At 35.0% G+C, this 20,978-nt stretch overlaps 1 protein-coding gene across 1 annotated transcript; it reads left to right on the forward strand.

Annotated features, from left to right (window-relative positions):
- The first annotated feature begins 574 nt into the window (after positions 1–574).
- On the forward strand, positions 575–16,339 carry MMADHC (metabolism of cobalamin associated D). The gene is made up of 8 exons (XM_020880351.2): positions 575–658; positions 1,174–1,233; positions 4,092–4,236; positions 7,425–7,642; positions 10,120–10,225; positions 10,775–10,905; positions 14,816–14,902; positions 15,814–16,339. Exons 2-8 carry the CDS (start codon positions 1,225–1,227, stop codon positions 16,006–16,008), a joined length of 891 nt encoding a protein of 296 aa, XP_020736010.2. The 5' UTR covers positions 575–658; positions 1,174–1,224; the 3' UTR covers positions 16,009–16,339.
- The last annotated feature ends 4,639 nt before the right edge of the window (positions 16,340–20,978 follow it).

The following is a 20,978-nucleotide window of genomic DNA, read 5'->3' on the forward strand; positions in this document are numbered from 1 at the left end:
TGGGATGGGGAGGCAGGTGGGAGGGAGTTTCAAGAAGAAGGGGACATCGGTATACCTATGGCTGATTCATGTTGATGTTTGGCAGAAACCAACACAATACTATAAAACAATTATCCTTCAATTAAAAATAAATTTTAAAAGTGATACACTCCTATAAATAAGTCGTGGGATATATATTTATTGTGCCTATTAAAAGTCTGGCACACAGGAGGCTCTATTCTCAAAAACAGTTATTTTCGACATTAAAAAAAAAAAAAACCAGAAAGAACAGAAAACTGTACCTCCTTTGAGCAATAAAGTCTTGGGGCAAGAGGAGGCTTTCAAATACAGCGGTGAGTTAATGATCGAAATTAAATCAGTGCCGAACGCAGCTCTGGAGCCTCGATCTCCTCCCACATGTTATTATCCACACCTCATCTTTCCTCCTCCTACGTGGGGGCGGTGGACTATCCAATGAAAGGGCGGGGCTACGTGGGCCTCCCGTGCGCGTGCGCAGCATCGGCTCGAGGATCATTCCCATCCATGCGCTCGAAAGCAACTTCTTCAGTCTGGTCACTGCCAGCGTCAGCGCTACATCCGCTGCCGTCGCGCCGCCATTTTGAAGACGGGAAGAGTACGGGCCTGGGACCGCTGGAGGCGGATGAGGCGGCGGCGACTGGTACGGACGGTTTCCGCCCGCGTTAGCCCCTCCAGATTTGCCCATCTTTTGGCCACAGCGCTCGGTGTTGCCCCTATATTCACAGGGCCCCTGTCGCTGTCCCCGGTTGTCCTGCCACTGTTGTCGTTAGGATCTTTTTCGCTTCCTCAACCTTCATCTTTGCTGGACGCTTTGCTTACAGTTTATTTAGAACCCTGACCGGTGTTAAAATACCTACTTGGAGCCTCAGGACTCCATCCTGGTGGACGGCTCCTCTTTCCTCACCCGGATCTAGTCGGAGTTGTCTTCCGCAGACACACCGGGCGGGCCGAGAGCTGCAAGGCCTCCTGTGGGCAGCGACTTGTGCCCTGTGGGGGCAGGGGGCGAATTCCAGTCTCTTGGGGTCCGGGGACAGCTTTGACTTTGGTCCTGTCGCGGAAGAAGGGACACCCAGTAGGCGATGGTGGACATTACCCGAGTGATCTGTTGTTAGAGCTTGATCCGTCACCGGCCTGTTTTGTTTTGTCCTTTCCCAGGAATAACTTTACAAAAGGGAAGATAATTTTCGTCTGCCCTTTCCACCAGAAATGGCCAATGTGAGTAAATTAGTCTCTTAAGCAGTACAGTAGTAAATTATTTTGGGAACTCGTTAAGAAATGGAGGGACGGGTTTAATTATAATGGCATTGATGGCATAATGTTTCTTGTACTTGGTGAATCAAAAACGTCAAGGGAAGCAAGGGGTGTGAAATTAGATCAATATGCCTTGAAGGTAGTTTGAACACAAACATATTTCTCAATACTTTTATTTATTTATGCAGTTCCTTTTGAGAAATAAATTCATTGCCAGCATCCTTTCAGTAATTTTAAAAGGCATTATTTTTGTAAATACTTAGAATCTATTTTTAAGCCGGTTTCTGTTTGGTTAGGTCAACTGAAGGTTTTGTAGCAGTTTTAGTATAGGAAGTAACCTTACAGATATTACAGAATGAGAGCAAGAGAGATTATTCTCATAGACCAGAGGTATTTATTCACAGTAACTGTCCAGTGATGACTTAAACGCATCGTGCCTTAGGGGTCATAAAACATACATGAAAACTATTACAGTAAGAGTAGAAACAATTTTAAAAGTTACACAGAGGTACAATACAGATTCAAAGCTTTGTGGAGAGGGAAAAGTAGGGGTTTGGGTTCACTTAAACAGAGAAGCATTTGAATTTTAAAAGATGGGTGATATTATCTAAATCTCACCCAGAACAGATATATTCAAAGACACCCCCTGGCCCCGCCCCCTTTCAGAAATCAAGAAGTCATTTCTGTCTTCCTCAATGTAAGATGTGTGAAAGAGATGAGTGGGAAATAAGGTTGGATTGAGGATTTGGGATCAAGTAACAAGAGTCTTGGGGCTTCTCAGGTGGCTCAGTGGTACAGAATCCACCTGCCAAGCAGGAAACTCAGGTTCCATCCCTGGGTCAGGAAGATCCCCTGGAGTAAGAAATGGCAACCCACTCAAGTATTCTTGCTTGGGAAATCCCATGGACAGTGGAGCCTGGTGGGCTACAGTCAGTGTGGTCACAAAGAGTCGGATGTGACTTAGCAACTAAACCACTAGCAAAGAGTTTTGAATGATAGACTTGGTAAGTTGGACTTTATTCTTTAAATTTTGGTGATTTAATTAGTGTTGTGTGTTAGGAAAACTAATATGGAAACAGTTAGCCAGCATAGTATTCCTGTAGTTGAATATGATACATTTAAGTAATAATCTAATGATGAGGCTGTAGGGCTAGGGGAGGATGCTTAAATTTTCAGGTGGACAGAATGCTCTAGAGACAGGCCTTGCATTTTGGAGACATCTGGAGGAGGTTCAGTTTATCTGGATCTTGAAGAAAGACTTGGAATTTATCCAGCCTAAGAGAAGGAAAAGGGCATTTTAGTGGAAGAAATCTTATGGCAGTATAAAAGACAGAAATATGGAAATGTTGTATAGGTATTTTTATGTGACTGAAAAGTGGAGTAAGAGAAGGGAAGATAAAATCAGTAAGAAATTCTGTCAGAGAAGTAGAAAGAGCAGTCAAAGAACAGACAGATTGGATTTCAGAATACTCTATGAAAGGGAATAAGAATGATTCCAAAGTATCAAATGGCTAGACTATTTCAACCTCCTGGTAACTAGTTTCCATACCACCTCTCTAGTCCCACACTTTTCTCTCCACTGCCCTTAGTTGTACATTCCTTAAAACATCCTTTATTTTTATCAGTTAACTCTCTTCCTCCCTGCCTACAGGTTAAAATTCTGATTTATTATCTTGTTGTAATAGGCCCTTTCCTATCTGTGTCACAAAGTATAAAGCCTTTTATAGTTGCTCATAAGTTAAATTTCAAGCCTGTTCTTTACTGCATTCACCTTCAGTGAACCTGTCACTCTTTGAAAATGACCTCCATACCTTTCTTCCTGAAAGGCACTCACTGAAATGAGTGCCTAAATTTCTGTTTCTTCACAACCCAGTATATCCTTCATGAAACTTTTCCTATGACCTCAAGGATCTCTTAATTGTTCGAATCTTTTAATAGAATTTCACAGATGATATGGTATTTGTTCTTAAGTGCTTTCCACTAATCTAAGAGTCAGCAGTGTTTTTAAATATAAAGGGCCAGGTAGCAAATATTTTAGGCTTTGTAGGCCAGAGTCTCTGAAGTAACTCTGCAATTATGACATGAAAGCAGCCATAGATGATACATAAATGGGTGTGGCAGTGTTACAGTAGAACTATATTCACCAGAACAGACAGAAGGCTATAGTCTGCTCTAGTTTGCCAACCCCTGCATCAAAGTTATTCTGACTCAGCTCTTTTGATTAAAGTTTATACATGAAAGATGTTCACACATTCATATTGTAACTGAGCTGAGTCTAGGAAATGAACATAGGAGCAGAAAAGGTATCATAAAGATGTATGCTCAACTGGAGGAAAGTGGACATTGCCATAAAATCAAGAGAAAGATAGCATGGGAGATAATCAGCACAATCTGATAGCAGTAAAAGAAGAGTTAGAAAGTAAGTAGATTTTTTTTTCCTAGGAGAGGTTTTGAAAGTTCTTTATTTTGAGAATAGAAGACTTGCTAGCTGTGCCACTTTTTTAGTGCTGCTGCTGAACAGGGCAACTTTTCAAAGTTCCTGTTCTTTCTGTATGGCACTCTTGATTCTGGGCTTGCTAGGAAAGCCATATATTTTTACCCAAATAACTTAGTACTTGTGTTTTTTGTTTTTTTTTTTAATATTTGTGTTTATTTTTAAAATTATAAATATGTGTGATGCTCATTCTATGGCAGGTGCTCAATAACAGTAGAATCAATGTTGGTTTTAAAAGATACATTGCAATGTGAGGATTTGCCCAAGATTGTCTGTGTTAGTATAACATTTATATCCAGAATAATTTTGGTTTTTGTGTCATTCTTAGGTGCTCTGTAACAGAGCCAGACTGGTTTCCTATCTCCCAGGATTTTGCTCTTTAGTTAAAAGGGTTGTCAATCCCAGAGCCTTTTCAACCGCAGGATCTTCAGGTTCTGATGAGTCTCATGTGGCCACTGCACCTCCAGATATCTGTAAGTAAAACTTATTTTTGTTTTACTTACAGTTGTTTCATAACATTTGCTACATTTCCTGTAATATTTCTTCTTGAAGTTTTACTGGTCTTCTAAAGTTGAGTTTATCCCTTTGAAAGTAAAATCAGAGCTCTGCCTAATATTTATGCCAGGAAGTTACAATACCTAAACAAAAAAAAAAAAAAAGAATGAATATTGGTTTCTAAAACTTACTTTCTTGAACTTTAGTTTTTTTCTAATCTATATTCAAACACACACAGTCTTCCCTGAAACAAATCTTTTGATCCTATTAAACTATGTTACTACTTCTTGCCACTCTTTGCTGAATTTCCTAAATGTAGCCATCACTTTTTACTAACGAGTGTTTATTAAATTAAAGTCTGCATTTTCTTATCCATCTTGCACATCACTGTATCACATTAATCATTCTAAAATACTGTAAATCATGACATTTCCGTCATAAACCTCAATTATCTCCCATTGCTTTCAGTAGCCGTCCCTAAACTATCCACAAACTATGAATCATTGTTCAAGATCTAAAAAAAAAAAATTTTTTTAAGTTCTGTAATTAGTTAACTTTGAGAAATGTTTTATGCCAAAGTCCTATCTTAGAGGTTTATAAAGCACACTAAAATATTAAGGGAGGGCTTTTAGAAACTTTACCTAATGTATTCTGAAGTGATTGCCCATGGAATCCTTTTTTCATTCAGTGCATTACTTACAGTGTAATGTCCATTCACTTGGGCATGCAAAACATCCCCTAGTTTTCTTGCCTCAGTTTTCCAACTCTATCTCTGATTATTCCTCAGTTTTCTTGATCTGAAGGCTAAACATAGATCTATCATAAATGAAAGGTCTGTCACTCAGAATAGTTAAGGGTTTGTATTGTGAAATACAGGTTGACCTCCCTGTCCATGGGTTCTGCATCCTCAAATTCAACCAATCAGAGATTGAAAATATTTGAGGGGGTAGGGAATTCCAGAAAGTTCCAAATAGCAAAACTTGGATTTGCCATGTGCCAGCAATTATTTACATATCATTTACTCTGTGTTCTATATTATAGGTAATCTGGAGATGATTTAAAGTATACAGGAGGATATACATAGGTTACATATATGCACATACAGTTCATTCTTGAACAGCATGGGTTTGAGCTGTGCATATCTGTTTTATACACAGGTTTTTTTCGAATAATAACTAACTACAGTACTACACAGTTCTCGGTTGCTTGACTCTGAGGATGTGGAAATGACTATACAGAGAACTGACTATAAATTATACTCAGATTTTTGACTGCAGGGTTTGAACAACTAATTCTTGAGTTGCTCAGAGGTCAGTTGAACTAAACCCTTTTTATATAAGGACTTGAGCATATGCAGATTTTGATATCCATGAGGATCCAGGAAGCATTGCCCTGTGAATACCTAGGGAAAACTATATAATTTTTGTAAAATAAATAATTTTTGTAGATCAATAGGGAAAAAATAACCCAGTAGAAAACCAAACAAAAATTTCAAAAATGAGTTTGAACAGGCTGTTTCTGTAAGAGAAAACCTAAATGACCAGTAAACATTTGAAAATATGCTCATATCCAGTATTAATATTGAGTATTTATTTGAAGACACAGATCTGAATAATCTATAAAACCCAGGTTGTTCAGACCAGCTGGTAAGTTTTAGTTTGTGAACTGACTCCAGTCGGTCATTGGTGGCTGTCTAGAGCCTTATCACTCAGTGTGATCTGCAGACCAATATAGCATGGCATGGTATAGCATCAGCATCATCCAGGACTGGTTAGAAATGAATTTTGAGCCCCATTCCACATCTGGTAAATCAGAATCTGCATTTTGAGAAGTTCTCAGATGATTCTTAAATACTTAATTTGAGATGTGCTGGGCTAGAGTGTTTGGGTTGAGAATTATGTGACAGTGTCTGGGCTTCAGCAGGGAAAAGTTCCGTAATTGATAAGTAATATCTATCATAGGTATGGAAGAGAGATATGGGCGTCACGTAGGGGCAGCTGTAATGACATGACCATTTTTAGTCACTTAGTTCTGGCAGAAAATTTATAAATACTTTTATTGCCAACTAAAGTCTGCAGCCATCCTTTCCTTTCTCTAAACAAAATTCCTACTCTGAGTATTTCTTCATTTGATTTTCTAAGTTACTTTTTTCTGGATCTTTTTGAATTTTTCACATTAGGATTTTTTTAAATTTTATAGGAATAAAGTAATGTGTATTCTTCTGTAAGTATTTAATCCATATTCATGCATGTGACTGGTAAACAGGGCATTATGTCACATTGGTTACAAAATTTTTTCCAGTCCATTAATGTTTTGTGCCACCAGGTAACAGCAGTTGAATGCCCCTCCCCAAGGGTTCCCTGGTGGCTCAGATGGTAAAGAATCTGCCTGCAATGTGGGAGACCCGGGTTCAATCCCTGGGTCAGGAAGATACCCTGGAGAAGGAACTGGCAACCCACTCGAGTATTCTTGTCTCGAGAATGCCATGAACAGCAAAGCCTGGCGGGCTACAGTCCATGGGGTCACAAAGAATCGAACATGACTAAGCGATTAACATAAACACACACCCCAGGGTGTGTAACCACTACTAAGTCTGGTATCTTTACTTTCAAGTATTTTTTTTTTCTGTATTTAAAGCATTGTTATAAGCATGTAAAATAAATGTCACATATACTGTTCTTAGAATTAGCTTTTTCTTTTAATGTCATTTATCCTGTGAACTTCTTTCACCATATGTAAAGATTTACTAATGACTGTTAAGAATTACACAGTATGGAAGTTCCCTGATGGTCTAATGGTTAGGATTCCAGGCTTTCACTGCCATGGCCTGGGTTCGGTTCCTTTTTGGGGAACAAAGATCCCACAAGCCACACAGTGAAGCCAGAAAAAAAAGAATTACATAGTATGGATTAACAGTACTTTATTGAATCTGTTCCCTAATAAGGGAATTACCTATGACTTCGCAGCTGGTTGCTTCAACTAGTGTTTTGGAAATAACATGAAACCAACTAACATATTCAACCAGTAAGCAAACTTCAAAGATCTATTGTTTAGGTTAAAAAAAAAAAAAACCTTATTGGAAGAACAGCATCTTTCACATTCTTTCAGTCTACCAGTGCATTTAAGTTGTAAGGAGAAAATGGTTCATTTTGTTGTTCCTCTTCAGGCTCTCGAACAGTTTGGCCTGATGAAACTATGGGACCATTTGGACCTCAGGATCAGAGATTCCAGCTTCCTGGGAACATAGGTTTTGACTGTCACCTCAATGGGACCGCATCACAGAAGAAAAGCCAGGTTCATAAAACTTTACCTGATGTTCTAGCAGAACCTTTATCGAGTGAAAGACATGAGTTTGTTATGGCACAATATGTGAATGAATTTCAGGTATGTTGTTAATATCATTTATTCTGTTTTCTAATTATTAAAGCTTTATTTCTGATAACTACGAGAGTATTACTTTCATTGAAAAAGTAAAAAAATCTGTTAAAGTCCAGTATATACAGGAAAAGCATATATAGTTTTTAAAACCTTGGTGTTGTCCTATACATAGTATTTGCTATATAATTTTTCACATTGCAGTCTCAGGGAATTCTTCAAAATATCTTTTTTAATAAATATTTATTGTAAATATAAATAACTTAATTTCTGTAACTGGAAATTTAGATTTTCTTTTTTTTTCATTTTTTCAAACAGTAATTATAATTTATATATGGACCAAATTCCAACTAGTTTTATATACCTCTAGCCATTTAGAAACTTAAAAAAATTTTGAGATCTCTAAAATTCTTCAGATATACTGAACTAAAAAGTTTAGTTTAAATTTTTAAATAGGATTTAGTTTAAATTTTAGTTTAATTTTTAGTTTAAGTTTTTAGTTTTATTTTATTTTTAGTTTAAGTTTAGTTTAAATTTTTAAATAGGATTTTTAAATAGGTTTTGTAAAAACAATTCCTGAGAGGTTTTTAATGAGTTTTTTAGAACTGGTATTGCATGTGAATTCTTTAAATGCGTTTTAAAACTAGTATTGCATCATTGCTCACTCAAATGGGAAGTTACATGCATTTCAGAGTTTGTCAAACCCCTGATCCTTATCATTTTTCATATTTCTATGTAGTTTCAGGTTAAGATTTTGATCAAAATGATATTATTAAAAGGTTGCGCTCACAATTATGGGTTATATCAGTAACCTAACACTGGGACACAATTGACCTCCCCTTTTTATCTCAGATAATTCCTTCTCAGTCTTCTTGGCTCTTCCTCTGTCTACCAGTTATATGATATTTCCCAAATGTCTGTTCTTCATTTTCTGCTTTGACTTGCTCCCTGGTCACTTCAGTCCTCAGCTTTCTCCATAGGCTGTGTCTTCATATTTCCTAACTTAGCGTTTCTGTTTCTGACATTTCTGGTTCTGTATCACTTGCCAAATATCTTTCTCTGGATGTCTCAGAAGCACCAAAGTTAGGACTAGTACACATCTAGTACTGAATGAGTCCTTTTTTCTCTCAAAACTTGTCTTTATTCCCATGTTGTCAGTAGTATAAGTGACTTAGTCATCCTCGCACTGTCCCAAAAATAAAGATTACAATGACAGCCTTGACTCCTCTTTTCATCATTCCCCCATAAATAGTGACAATTACATTGCTTTCATCTCTGAAAGTAGCCCTTAAATTTGTGTCACTTTAGTTCTCACTAATACTATTAGAGTTCAGCATCTTCTTATCTTACCTCAGTTTTTAGAGGCATTATAGTAGGATGGACTGTGGAGATAGGATAAATTTGTATACAGAGATTAACTTTTATTTATTGTACTTAATTTCATGAGAAATTTAATTAAATTTGAGAAAGTTACTTCACCTTTCTGAGACTGTTTCTTTATATGTAAAATAAGGATAATTTATTAATATTATTTAATAATTTTAAAATAAAAGTCAAAATTTTGTAATGTGGCATAAATTGATTTCCATAGTTTTGATCCTTTTCTTACCTTACCTCCCACGATTTCCTACTCCTTCTGCATTCTAATCACAGCATACTTTTCATTTGTTGAAAATCACACTGTTCTCTTTGACCATTGCATGCCTTTGCACTATTATTTCTTGCTAGACTGTTTTTTTTCCTTTGGGATTCTTAACCTGTATTCTGTCCATTCTTTTATATGTCAGACACATATATTAATTAACATATAACTCAAATGTAATTTCAACCTTTTCCTGATTTCTCCCAACAAAGCAAGTTTCTTCCCCATTTATACCTCCAGAAGACTTCCTTCACAACTCTGTAGCACTTTTCATATTGGATTGCCTTTATTTGTTCATGCTATTTTTCTTCTACTAACCCTTATATACCAAGAGTGAAGACTGGATTTTTACCACTGTAGTGTCTGCTCCTGTTATAATGGCTGATGTATAATAGGCACACATTAAATTTCAGTTGAATAAGAGCCTCTAGGCTTTTCCTGTTGGAGAGATTATATATTTAATCACGTTGCTTTGTAAGTTAATGTTCTTATACCCATTTTACAGAACAAAAGAAAGGATAGTTAGATATAACAAAATATCAGAAGAGGTAACATTATAAGATACAATCATGGCATTTTTAAGTTTTTTAACCAACTTCTGTTAAGTCTAGAATATCGGTAGGCATATATTCCTTTTTTTTTTAATTCAACAATTTTTAAAAATTCTCAAATTACTTTCATCATACAGAAAAGTTTGAGTATGTAAGAATACACTGATTGTTACCTAATCACCAGCTAGATTAAGATTATTGAAAAAGCTTTCTAAGACGAACAGGTTATAATGGGCAGGATATTTTATTTGAACTCCAGATTTTGTTTATCTATCTTTCTTATTCCCCTAAAGGGTAATGATGCACCTGTTGAACAAGAAATTAACAGTGCAGAAACTTACTTTGAAAGTGCCAAAGTCGAGTGTGCAATCCAGACATGTCCAGAGTTGCTGCGAAGAGGTATGTTGTGCTTTATTCATTTTTACACTAGTGTGTATCAGATTCTGTCGCTAATTTAAATATATTGAAAAATATACTCCTTAGGAATTATAATGTTTTGTAACTGAATATTTTAATATGTCTTGCTGGAAACGATGTTTGCCTGGCCAAGAAAAAGACTAGCAAATGTCCCCTGACATCTGACCTCATGCTGCCATTAGATAGGATTAGTAGAATTTTTAGTAACTTTTTCCCTAAAGTCATCCTATAGCAAGTGATTACTGAGAAAAATCTTAATAATAAACTTTTTTTTAATTCCAAGACTAACAACATGTAACCCAACTTACTCTTTGGAATTGTTGGCAGTATATTTTTGGTTCATCCAAAAAGAGCAGAAGTAAACCAAAGCTAAATTTATTTCATCCTTTTAACAATAATGTGCATTTATAAACCTAGCTTGGTGCCGTAGCGATTTGACTTCATTGTCATTTTTCTAAAGTGTTTTATGTGCTGTTTCTTTTTTCAAAAAAAACAAATAATTTTTTCCTGGAATTTTATTCTTATTTATAGATTTTGAATCACTGTTTCCGGAAGTAGCCACCAACAAACTAATGATTCTGACTGTAACACAGAAAACTAAGAATGATATGACTGTTTGGAGTGAGGAGGTAGAAAATGAAAGAGAAGTGCTCTTAGAAAAGGTAATTCTTTCAACTGCTGACTGTTTAGTTTTATAATCTTATTTAAACACCAGTGAACACTGTTTTAAAATGATAGCTGTCTTTTCTTACCATTATTAGTTCTCTCCTAATGTATGTCAATGTTTTTAAAATGTACATGTTTTCTGAAAATAAAAATGCCAGGTTTTTTGTTTTTGTTTTTTAGCATCTTTGAAAAATTTTAATTCTGTCCAGTACTTCGTCAGTTTTTTTTTTTTAATTTATGTCTATCTTAGGAAGTTTGGAAATACAGTAAACAACAAAAATGTAAACTTAACTCTTCATGCCCATCCCTGTCTCCTCTCTTATCCTGTTCTCTCCCTCCATGTCTCTTTCTGTCTCTGACACATGTCAAGTAAAAAGTGAAGATTACCTAATCCTTCTTCATAGTGTAAACAATAACAGTGTACAGTACAATAATAATAATTGTACATACCCACATTTTTCCCATCCTTTGTTTTAACTTGAAAATATGATGACACCTTTCCTTCACATTACACATAGATTATATTTCGTTCTTTGTAAAATCTGTATAATATTAGATTACATGGGCAAACCATAAATTTTTTAAATTATTAAAAAATTGTTTAGTCTTTTGTGAGTTGAATATCAAGCTTTTGCTTTTATAGGCAGTGAAAATATTTGTACATTTATTTTTATGCTCATACTTACATATTTCTAAATAGGGAATTGCTAAATCAAGGGTATATTTAAGTTATAATATATACTGCCAATTTGTCCACCAAAAAGATCATCCTAGTATATAAGTTGTTACTCTTAACCTGGATATTAGCATTATTTTTCATTTTTATCAACCTGAGAAATCAGTGGTAACTTAAAATCTCATATTTAGAAATTATATGAGTTTGATTCCTTTGTATGTATGACAGGATCAGCTCACCTAACTACAATTGAAAAAATTCTCTTTACTAATTTACATGCAGAATAATATTGGGAGCTTTTTAATGTTTTATTTAGTGTTGGATGTATGATTCTCACAACTTATAAATATATTGTTTACATACTTAACAAAGTATTTTATGATAATCACTTCACCCTTAAATATCCCAAATACAGCTTTGCTAATAAATTCCAGGTAGTAATTAACAGTCAGGAGTGAATTATATGCTAGTTAACACAGAAGTTACAGAGAGGCATAAGACATTATCTCTGATTTTTAGAAGATCTGAATTTAATGAGTTGAAATTTCAATATACAATAACTCAGTAAACATTTTCTGTTTATATATTAAGACCAGGAGTAGTTTATCATCACTGTCATTTAGATGCTGGTGAGTTTGCTTTCACATATATATTGCACCGTAAGTCCTACTTTTTGATTCGTCTAAGATTCTGAGCCTCATTTGATACTGACCCCAGTATGGATATAACTCAGTTTTCTATAACCAATTTCCAGGTTTTGAAATGGCACTATACTTTTTCATGTGATTTTTAATTTTATAGTGAGTTAAGCTGTTTTATTTTTTATGGAAAAGAAAACATCTCTTTCTATTTTAGATATGTTTGTGATTATTTTAGGATCACACCTGACTTACTGTCCAAGTAGATATTTTATCTTTTATGGTTTAAATCTATTATAGTTTTCCAGCAGATGTCAGTGTTTCCTATTGATGAGCAGAATAAGATAAATATTTAAACTGGTTTTTTTTGTGATCATTTGGCATTCTTAATCTTTGCAAACATTTAAATACATTGTTTTGTTCACCTTGTAGTTTTTGTGTATGTCTTATTAAATTGATACATAATTTTAATGACTTCTAGACCATATTCAGTTTTCTTGCTTTTTAAGAATTGTGAGGATTAATGAAATACAGCAGTAAGTGCAAATATTATATAGATAACCTAAAGAATACAGTATTTTTCAATTTTTTCATTAGTTTATGAGAAAGTTTAGGCATACTTTGGAGATACTGCTGGTTCAGCTCCATCACAATAAAGCAAATATAGCAATAAAGTGAGTCACATGGATATTTTGGTTTCCCAGTGCATATATAAGTTATGTTTATGTTATACTGTAGTCTGTTAAATGTGTAATAGAATTATGTCTTAAAAAATGCATACCATAATTTTAAAATACTTTGTTGCTAAAAATTGCTAACCATCATCTTAGCTTTCAGTGAGTCATAGTAGTAAAACATCGGTAAAGGTGACTGACTGCAGATCATCATAAATATAATAATAGATGAAAAAGTTTGGAATACAGAGAGAATTACAAAGATGTGACACAGAGACATGAAGTGAGCAAATGTGACTGGAAACATGTCACCAATAGACTTGCTGGACACAGGGTAGACACAGGCCTTCAACTTGTAAAACAACACGTTGTCTGCGAAGTACAGTGAAGTCAGAAAAGTGAGATAGGCCTGTGTTTAGAGAGCATAGGTTAGTTTAGGTTGTATATCTATAGAAGGGATCAATAAACTTTTTCTAAGGAGCCAGATGGTAACTTTTTAGGTTTTGTAGGTCATAGGTTCTCAACTACTCAGTTTTACCCTTGTATTGTTAAAGAAACCATAGACAGTATATAAATGAATAGGCATGGCTACATTTCAGCAAAATTGTGTTTATACCAACAGGCAGCCACTCAGTTTGATGGCCCTCTGACTATCACTTCCTCATCCCTTATTTAGAGATGGCCCATGTGCCTAACTTTAGCTTGGACTTTCAGCCAGCTGAATGCCAGAGATGCTCAGTGAGGTCTCATCACTCAGGGTGGGCCTGAAATTCATGTTACCCAGCGCTGCATGACCCCCGATAACACTACTCAGCTGCAGCCTTGCATCTGGCACTCTGCTAGACCTCACGGAATCTCACTCTGTGTCTGCACAGCTTAGCATGAGGCTACTGAACCAGGAAAGACTGCTCTGCAGACTGCTTTGGAACCCTGTTGTGCATCACCCTCTTCTCCAGCACCCTACCCCACAAAGTCCAGATGCTTCAGCAGTCCAGACCTGTTGCTTTCTACTGCCTCAGCAAAGTGACACTGTCACTTTGCTTGGGCTCCACTTCTTTGTCCTGCAACAGGAAAGTGTCCTCAGACAGAAGGCTAGAGCATATATGGGGATCACTTTATTTGTTTCCCTTCTCTCGAAGAGTACAGTTTTGTGTCTGCCTGTTCATTGTCTGAAAACAGTTGCATCGTGTATTTCAATCATTTTTATAGTTTTCAGCAGTGGCAAGTTTGATAACTATTACTCTATTATGACTGGAAGTAGAGTTGTGCCCTTGTTTTTAAACACTTATGGTCTGTCCTTTTTTTTTTAACATTCTAATCTGGTTCTAATATTTGTTGTCTTTTTCACTGCTTAGAGTTCTGATAAAGCTAGTCTTTGCATCATAGGAGTTAGACATCACAGGATTTTGAATAGGTAATGCATGTACATGGTATGTAATATTTATATACTACATAGAAAAATAGAGAAGTGTATAGCGCAAAGTAAGTATGCTGTCCAGCCCTGTACCCAATCTATCCATTTATCTTATTTTCATGTGCTTTGTCAGAAATATTTCATGACTATATGACTGGATAGGTGTATTTTTGAAGGACATACAAACAAGTACCTGTTTTTAAACAACTTCCATTCAAATTAATGAATGATTCATATCTTCTCATTGTGAATATTTTGTTTTCCCTTTCTTATGTACAATTTAGACCTTAAAAAAATGAAAGTGTTATATCAACCATTAATCATTTGGACTAATGAAAGTAATCTTAAGACTATAAGTCTTAATTTATCATTAGTTTTAATTTTTTATTAATCTTGTGTTCTCTATCTGAGGCAAAAGATATTTATTTTAAAAATTTATTGAAAAATAAAACAGTCTGTAGTGATGCTATCTTGAGCATAGTATTTGTGTCTTTTTCTTTGCAGTTCATCAGCGGTGCTAAGGAAATTTGCTATGCCCTTCGAGCTGAAGGCTATTGGGCTGACTTTATTGACCCATCATCTGGTTTGGCAGTGAGTAATTAAATACATTTTGAAAGCCATTTGAAATTTGAAGTAGGAATTACTTTTTTATAATTATGGCCTGGGTAAAAAATAAATCACTTAGGACTTCTTGAAAACCTCACAGTTTTATGCACAGAAGTACCAAGAATCAGTTGAATTCACAACTTTGAGGGATCTCTGTCACTCCTGGTTAAAGTTTTCCCCATCACTTTAAATTTTTTTTTTTTAATGATTTCAAATTTTATTTTTTCCATCCTTACTAATAGACATTATTTGAATTACATTGAATTAGTGTGCTTACTGTTAGTTAAAAATTAGCATTCAGTAGTTTCATTAAGGAAGAAAACTTATTTTTAGAATAAAGAAAATTTGGATGGTAAAGAAAAGTAACTTTTTGGAAATTAACATTTATAAAGCTATACTTTAAAAAAATAATGAGCCACTATTGTCACATTTTAAATTCTGTGTATGTCTTTAAGTTACAAATAGTAATAAATTTTATTTTAATCTTAAGATAGAAATATATACTGTTTCTTCTCGAAGTTAAGATTTAGTGAATACTAGAAATGAAAAACACCCTGGGCTATAGTTTTCTTATTTTGAAAATTACAAAGGTGAACCATAGATGATTGCCTAAGACTTAATTCATCTCTAAAGGTCATGTGAAGTTATACATTTGGTTCTAGATAACATGCAGTCTGCTAGATCATTCATTTCACATTTCCAGAATACACAAGTATTGAGGGGGAGAGGTTTTTAGGGCAGTTAGTTAGGTGTTGCATGTGACCCTTTTATTTCTTATTTGACCTTTTAAATATTTGCAGTATTTATACAGATCTGTGTTCATGTTTACATAAAAATTGTTACTCCATTATCTTTCTTGTTAATAAAAATATGACTTCATTTTTTATTTCTTCCAGTTTTTTGGACCATATACAAACAACACTCTTTTTGAAACAGATGAACGCTATCGACATTTAGGATTCTCTGTTGATGATCTTGGCTGCTGTAAAGTGATTCGTCACAGTCTCTGGGGTACCCATGTGGTTGTAGGAAGTATCTTTACTAATGCTACACCAGACAGCCATATTATGAAGAAATTAAGTGGAAACTAGCAGTAGTGTCAAATAATTTGATCTTCTGCTTGTCTGTAACATTTGGGATGATCCACAAGCATTGTCAAAGGCTTCCGTTTTTAAAATTTACTCCCTTGTAGGTATTTATTTCAACATTATGGATTTACAATATTGGCAAGTGGTTTATAATTTTTAAATTTCAAATACTCATATTATCATTAAATACATGTTGAGCACATCCACATTGTACAGAATGTGATAATTAACATGTAACCAGGGTATGCTCTCATATTGTTATTTCTCCCCTTAATTGGAACAACCTCACTTTTAATCATACCTCTCCAAAAATAAATCATACATTTGGCTATGATCATATGTGTGGTTTTTTATTGCAGTCTTTTTAAAATACAGTTCTTAAAGTTTTTTTCTTTTTTTAAATAAATGCAGTTGGGAATTCTGGATTCAGTGTAGATTTAACTTATTAAAATTTCTTTTTTCTTTATTACTTGTCAAGTGTCCTGATACCAGTCTGAGTATTACTTTGAAATGTATGTGCAGAGAAAGAAGAATAAGGATAATGCTACATCTTTACATATAATAGAATTTGAATCTCAACTTTATATAATAGTCAGAAGTAATTCTTAACTCCTTGGTTGAGACAGATAAGTGTTTTATTCTCAGACAAAACTATAACCCATCTGCTAAGTCTATTTCTCTAATTTTAACAACAGATAGAAACTGCAGTAGTTTACAGAAACGCCTCATGGGGTACAGAACTTGTTTTTACAATATTTTAAACTCAGAATTATCTTTGATTTGTCTTTTGTCAATAGGAATAGAGATAAATCTCAGGAGAACAAGTAGCTTCTGCCAAATGAATTATTTGAAATGGATTTTTCTGTATTTTTTTTTAAATTAAATGCCTGTGTTTTAAATGAACACATGGAGATGACCAACTTTAGTTTATAACCTCATTTAAAATTCTTTGCTTAATTAACATATAGCCTGGTAATGAGTATTGCTTACGATTCACAGAGTAAGACCTACAATGTTCTCATTTGTTACAAAGATAAAGTAGTGACTCCCCTAGTGTTTGGAAAAAAAAAACTTTGAAGTATAAATGCTCAGTAAATTTTCATCTATGTAAGGAGGACTTAGATCAAAACAGAACATTATTGGCACCTCAGAGGCTCATCCTCTTCCCTTTCAGGCACTTCCTCCCCTTACTTACCCCTCCTACAAGCAACCACTATCCTGATTTCCTACAGTATAAGTTGGTTTTCTGTTCTGATGCTTAATATATATATGAAATATATACCATGTTCACTCTGGCTTCCTTCACTCAGCAATGTGAGATTCCCCCTTACTATGCATAATTATAGATTGCCCATTTGCATAGCATTTGTGTTCTCAGTGAACTGGGACAGTTTTGCCCCCAGGGGAAATTTGGCAATGTTGAGATAGTTCTTGCTTGTTACAGCTTGCAGTGGGTGAGTGCTGTAGGCATCCAGTAGGCACAGGCCATAGATGTTACTAAATACCCTACAATGCAAAGGACATCTCCCACAAAAAGAATTATTTGGTCCACTGCCTTTCATCACTCATTTCTAGTGTGCATATTGCTTATTCAGGCGTTTCTGACCTTGCACCGTTCTTTGAGCCACGTTCCTTGAATTTCACCCTCTGCTTTAACAGTTTTGAAGTGCCGTCTACTGGTTGAAAAGCATACTTCCTCCCTATCGATGGCTATGGCTGGTACTGTATTATTTCAGCGGTAGGGTAAAGAGTACTGGGGCTCCTTTTCTCATCTTGATTTCTAACAGGATTTGTAAAAACAAAACTTTTAAGAAGCAGTAACTGCCAGTTAAGAATTTTATTTTCCTTGAAATGTTTTAAGCAGATTTAGGTTTGGGATACATAATCCAAGGGATTCTTACTAATCCTAGTAGAAAGTAGTTTAACTTTTATGTACTGCAATAAGAAAATATTGCAGGTATTAGTTTCATCACACTTGTTTGGTTCAGTTCAGTTCAGTCTCAGTCATGTCTGACTCTTTGTGACCCCATGAATCACAGCACACCAAGCCTCCCTGTCCATCCCCAACTCACAGAGTCTACTCAAACTTGTGTCCGTCAAGTCGGTGATGCTGCTCCAGCCAGCTCATCCTCTGTCATCCCCTTCTCCTCCTGTCCCCAATCCCTCCCAGCATCAGGGTCTTTTCCAATGAGTCAACTCCGCATGAGGTGGCCAAAGTACTGGAGTTTCAGCTTCAGCATCAGTCTTTCCAATGAACACCCAGGACTGAACTCCACTAGGATGGACTGGTTGGATCTCCTTGCAGTCCAAGGGACTCTCAAGAGTCTTCTCCAACACCACAGTTGGCAAAAGCATCAATTTTTTGGCACTCAGCTTTCTTCACAGTCTGATTAGGACCCCATAAAGGAAGAATTGGTAAAATTTATTGTCTTAAACAGAAGTTTGCTACCTTTAAAGACTGAGCCATTGAAATTGATTTTAGACCTATCACTGAAAATATGTTTTTGTTGTAAAATTTGCATTTTGACAAGAATTTTTAGAAGATAAATGCTGAAAGGGGTCTTTCAGATCACCTGACCCACCTCCATCCTTTTATAATAGAATGAAAAATAGGAATATGCATCAGATTACATAAGCTAGTGTTAAGACCCAATGGTGAAATTTGGCTGTGACTTACATACATACATATATAAAGAGAGACTTTTCATACTCACTATCAAGAAGTTTATTTGGCAATTAAAAATATCAAAGAGTTGTAGAATTTAACTTCAGGTTAACTAATACTGCTGCCACATTTCATAGATAAACTTCTGAGTTCATTCCCTTGAACTCTGCATGCTCTGAATTTCTTTGAAAATTTACTGAAGTGTATCTAAGAATTCAATTACAGATCTTACACTTCACACAATAGTTCAGCTGTAACTTAAGGTTTAAAACTCATTTCTTGGGCTTCTGTCACTTGTACCATCAATATAATCCTTATATTTGAACAAAGTTCTGCTTTTAGTTCCAGACTATATTTCCTCTTCTTAGTACTGGTTCTCTTATTGTTCCAAAGTAGATAAATTCTGCTTTGAAACAACAAAGTTAGAATTTATCTACCTCAACACTGTTGACATTTTGAACCAGATAATTGTTTGTCCTGGGAGATGTTCATGTGCGTTATAGATGTTCAGCAGCATCCTTGGCCTCCATCCTCTAGATGCCAGTAGCAACCCCTGGTCATGACAAAAATATCTCTAAAAGTGACCAAGTTTCCCCCAAGGGGCCAAATGTTTATCTGAAAAAAATCTAACCAACGTGTCCTTTATTTTATGTGACAGTATCCTATCTGCAGTTGAGAACCACTGATTGAGTATACCTTCTAACTCAGCAGTCCTCAGCTTCAGCTGTATGTTTGAATCAGGTGGGAATGCATTTAAACACACGGATGATTTGACTCCCACTCTCACAGATTGTTCTGTTAGTGTGGAGAGTCTTGGGCATCATCATTTTTTAAAAGTTTCCCAGATGATTCAGATGTACAGTCAAGATTCAAACCATAAGTCTGTTTTGAAAACAATAGAGATTAAAGAAGCATTTAAAAAAATAACAGCAGGATATGATCATAGATTTAAGGAGATCCAGGAAATAAAAAATGAAGTCTCTACTGTTCTGCATTAAGAGTGACCTGGTTGGGTTCAAATTCAAGGATTCTTCCTCTACTAAGGCTTTGCTAACGGCTCCATCCCTTCTTTCCTTTCCCTTCCCTTGTTGAGCACTTGGTTTATACCATGCCATTTTGGATTTACTAATTGTAGACAGTTGTTTTATATTTTTTCTTGTCTTCTTCCCATACCTGAAAAGTAGGCATCCAGTTCCCTAATAAACACCACACTAAAAATGCAGTAATAATCTTCATTCTCATCTCATTACTACCCAGGATATTTTAAACTTTTTAATAAGTATTCTTTTCCCTCCTTTTTTTGTGTCAGTAGGATGTATGAGAGTCATAACTTAGTTATTCAGATTCAAGTTCAGGCTTTGAGCATTTGCCTTCTGATCATATTACTGGAAGCTATAATCACTTAAAACAATGTTGCTACTATAAAGCTACAGTAATTAAGACAAAGTGATATTGACACAAGGATGGACAAACCAATGAAAAGGAAAAAAAGTCCAAGAAATCAACTTGCATGTTAGTGGTTACTTGATTTATGGCAAAGGTGACGCTGCAGTACAGTAAGAAAAGAATGATCTTTTCAATATATATTGTGGGGTCAATTGGATATTATAAAGGAAAAGAATGTATTTTTTGCTTTTATCATACACTATACAAAAATCACTTTCAAATGAGTTGCAAATCTAAATGTGAAAGATTAGACACAGTTTTAGGGGACAGAGATCTTTGTCACTTTGCAGGAGGTAAGGATTTTTTTAAAAACAGGACACAACACTGACCATAAAAGGGAAGAAAACAGTATATTAGGATTAAGAACTTTTCAGTTCATCAAGAGACATCACAAAGGAGAAGGCAACCAACAGCATTAAAGATTTGTATATATATATATATATATATATATATATGTATATCCTCATCAATCCATATATATATATATCCTATATATATATGTATATCTCATATATATCTTTATCAATCCAGATATATATCCAACAAGGGACTTGTTTCCAAAATATATATAAAGAACATGTAAAGTCATCAAAAAACCCAACAGAAAAAAGACAAACATTTACAAAGAAAGCTATCCAAGTGACCAATAAACATGAACAGGTGCTCTGCTTCATTAATCCTCAGAAATACAAATTAAATCCACAACATCACATCGCTGCAGGTCCTCAGAACGGCTAAAATTAAGATACCAAGTCACAAAGATGTAGTGTAATTACAACTTTTTATTGACAGAAAATGTAATATAAACACTTCAGAAAAGTTTTTGGTTCTAAAGCTTAACTTAGCTTATCTGGGACCTAGC

Source organism: Odocoileus virginianus, chromosome 13 (assembly GCF_023699985.2).
Source record: "Odocoileus virginianus isolate 20LAN1187 ecotype Illinois chromosome 13, Ovbor_1.2, whole genome shotgun sequence".
In the NCBI taxonomy this organism is placed as follows: Eukaryota; Metazoa; Chordata; class Mammalia; order Artiodactyla; family Cervidae; genus Odocoileus; species Odocoileus virginianus.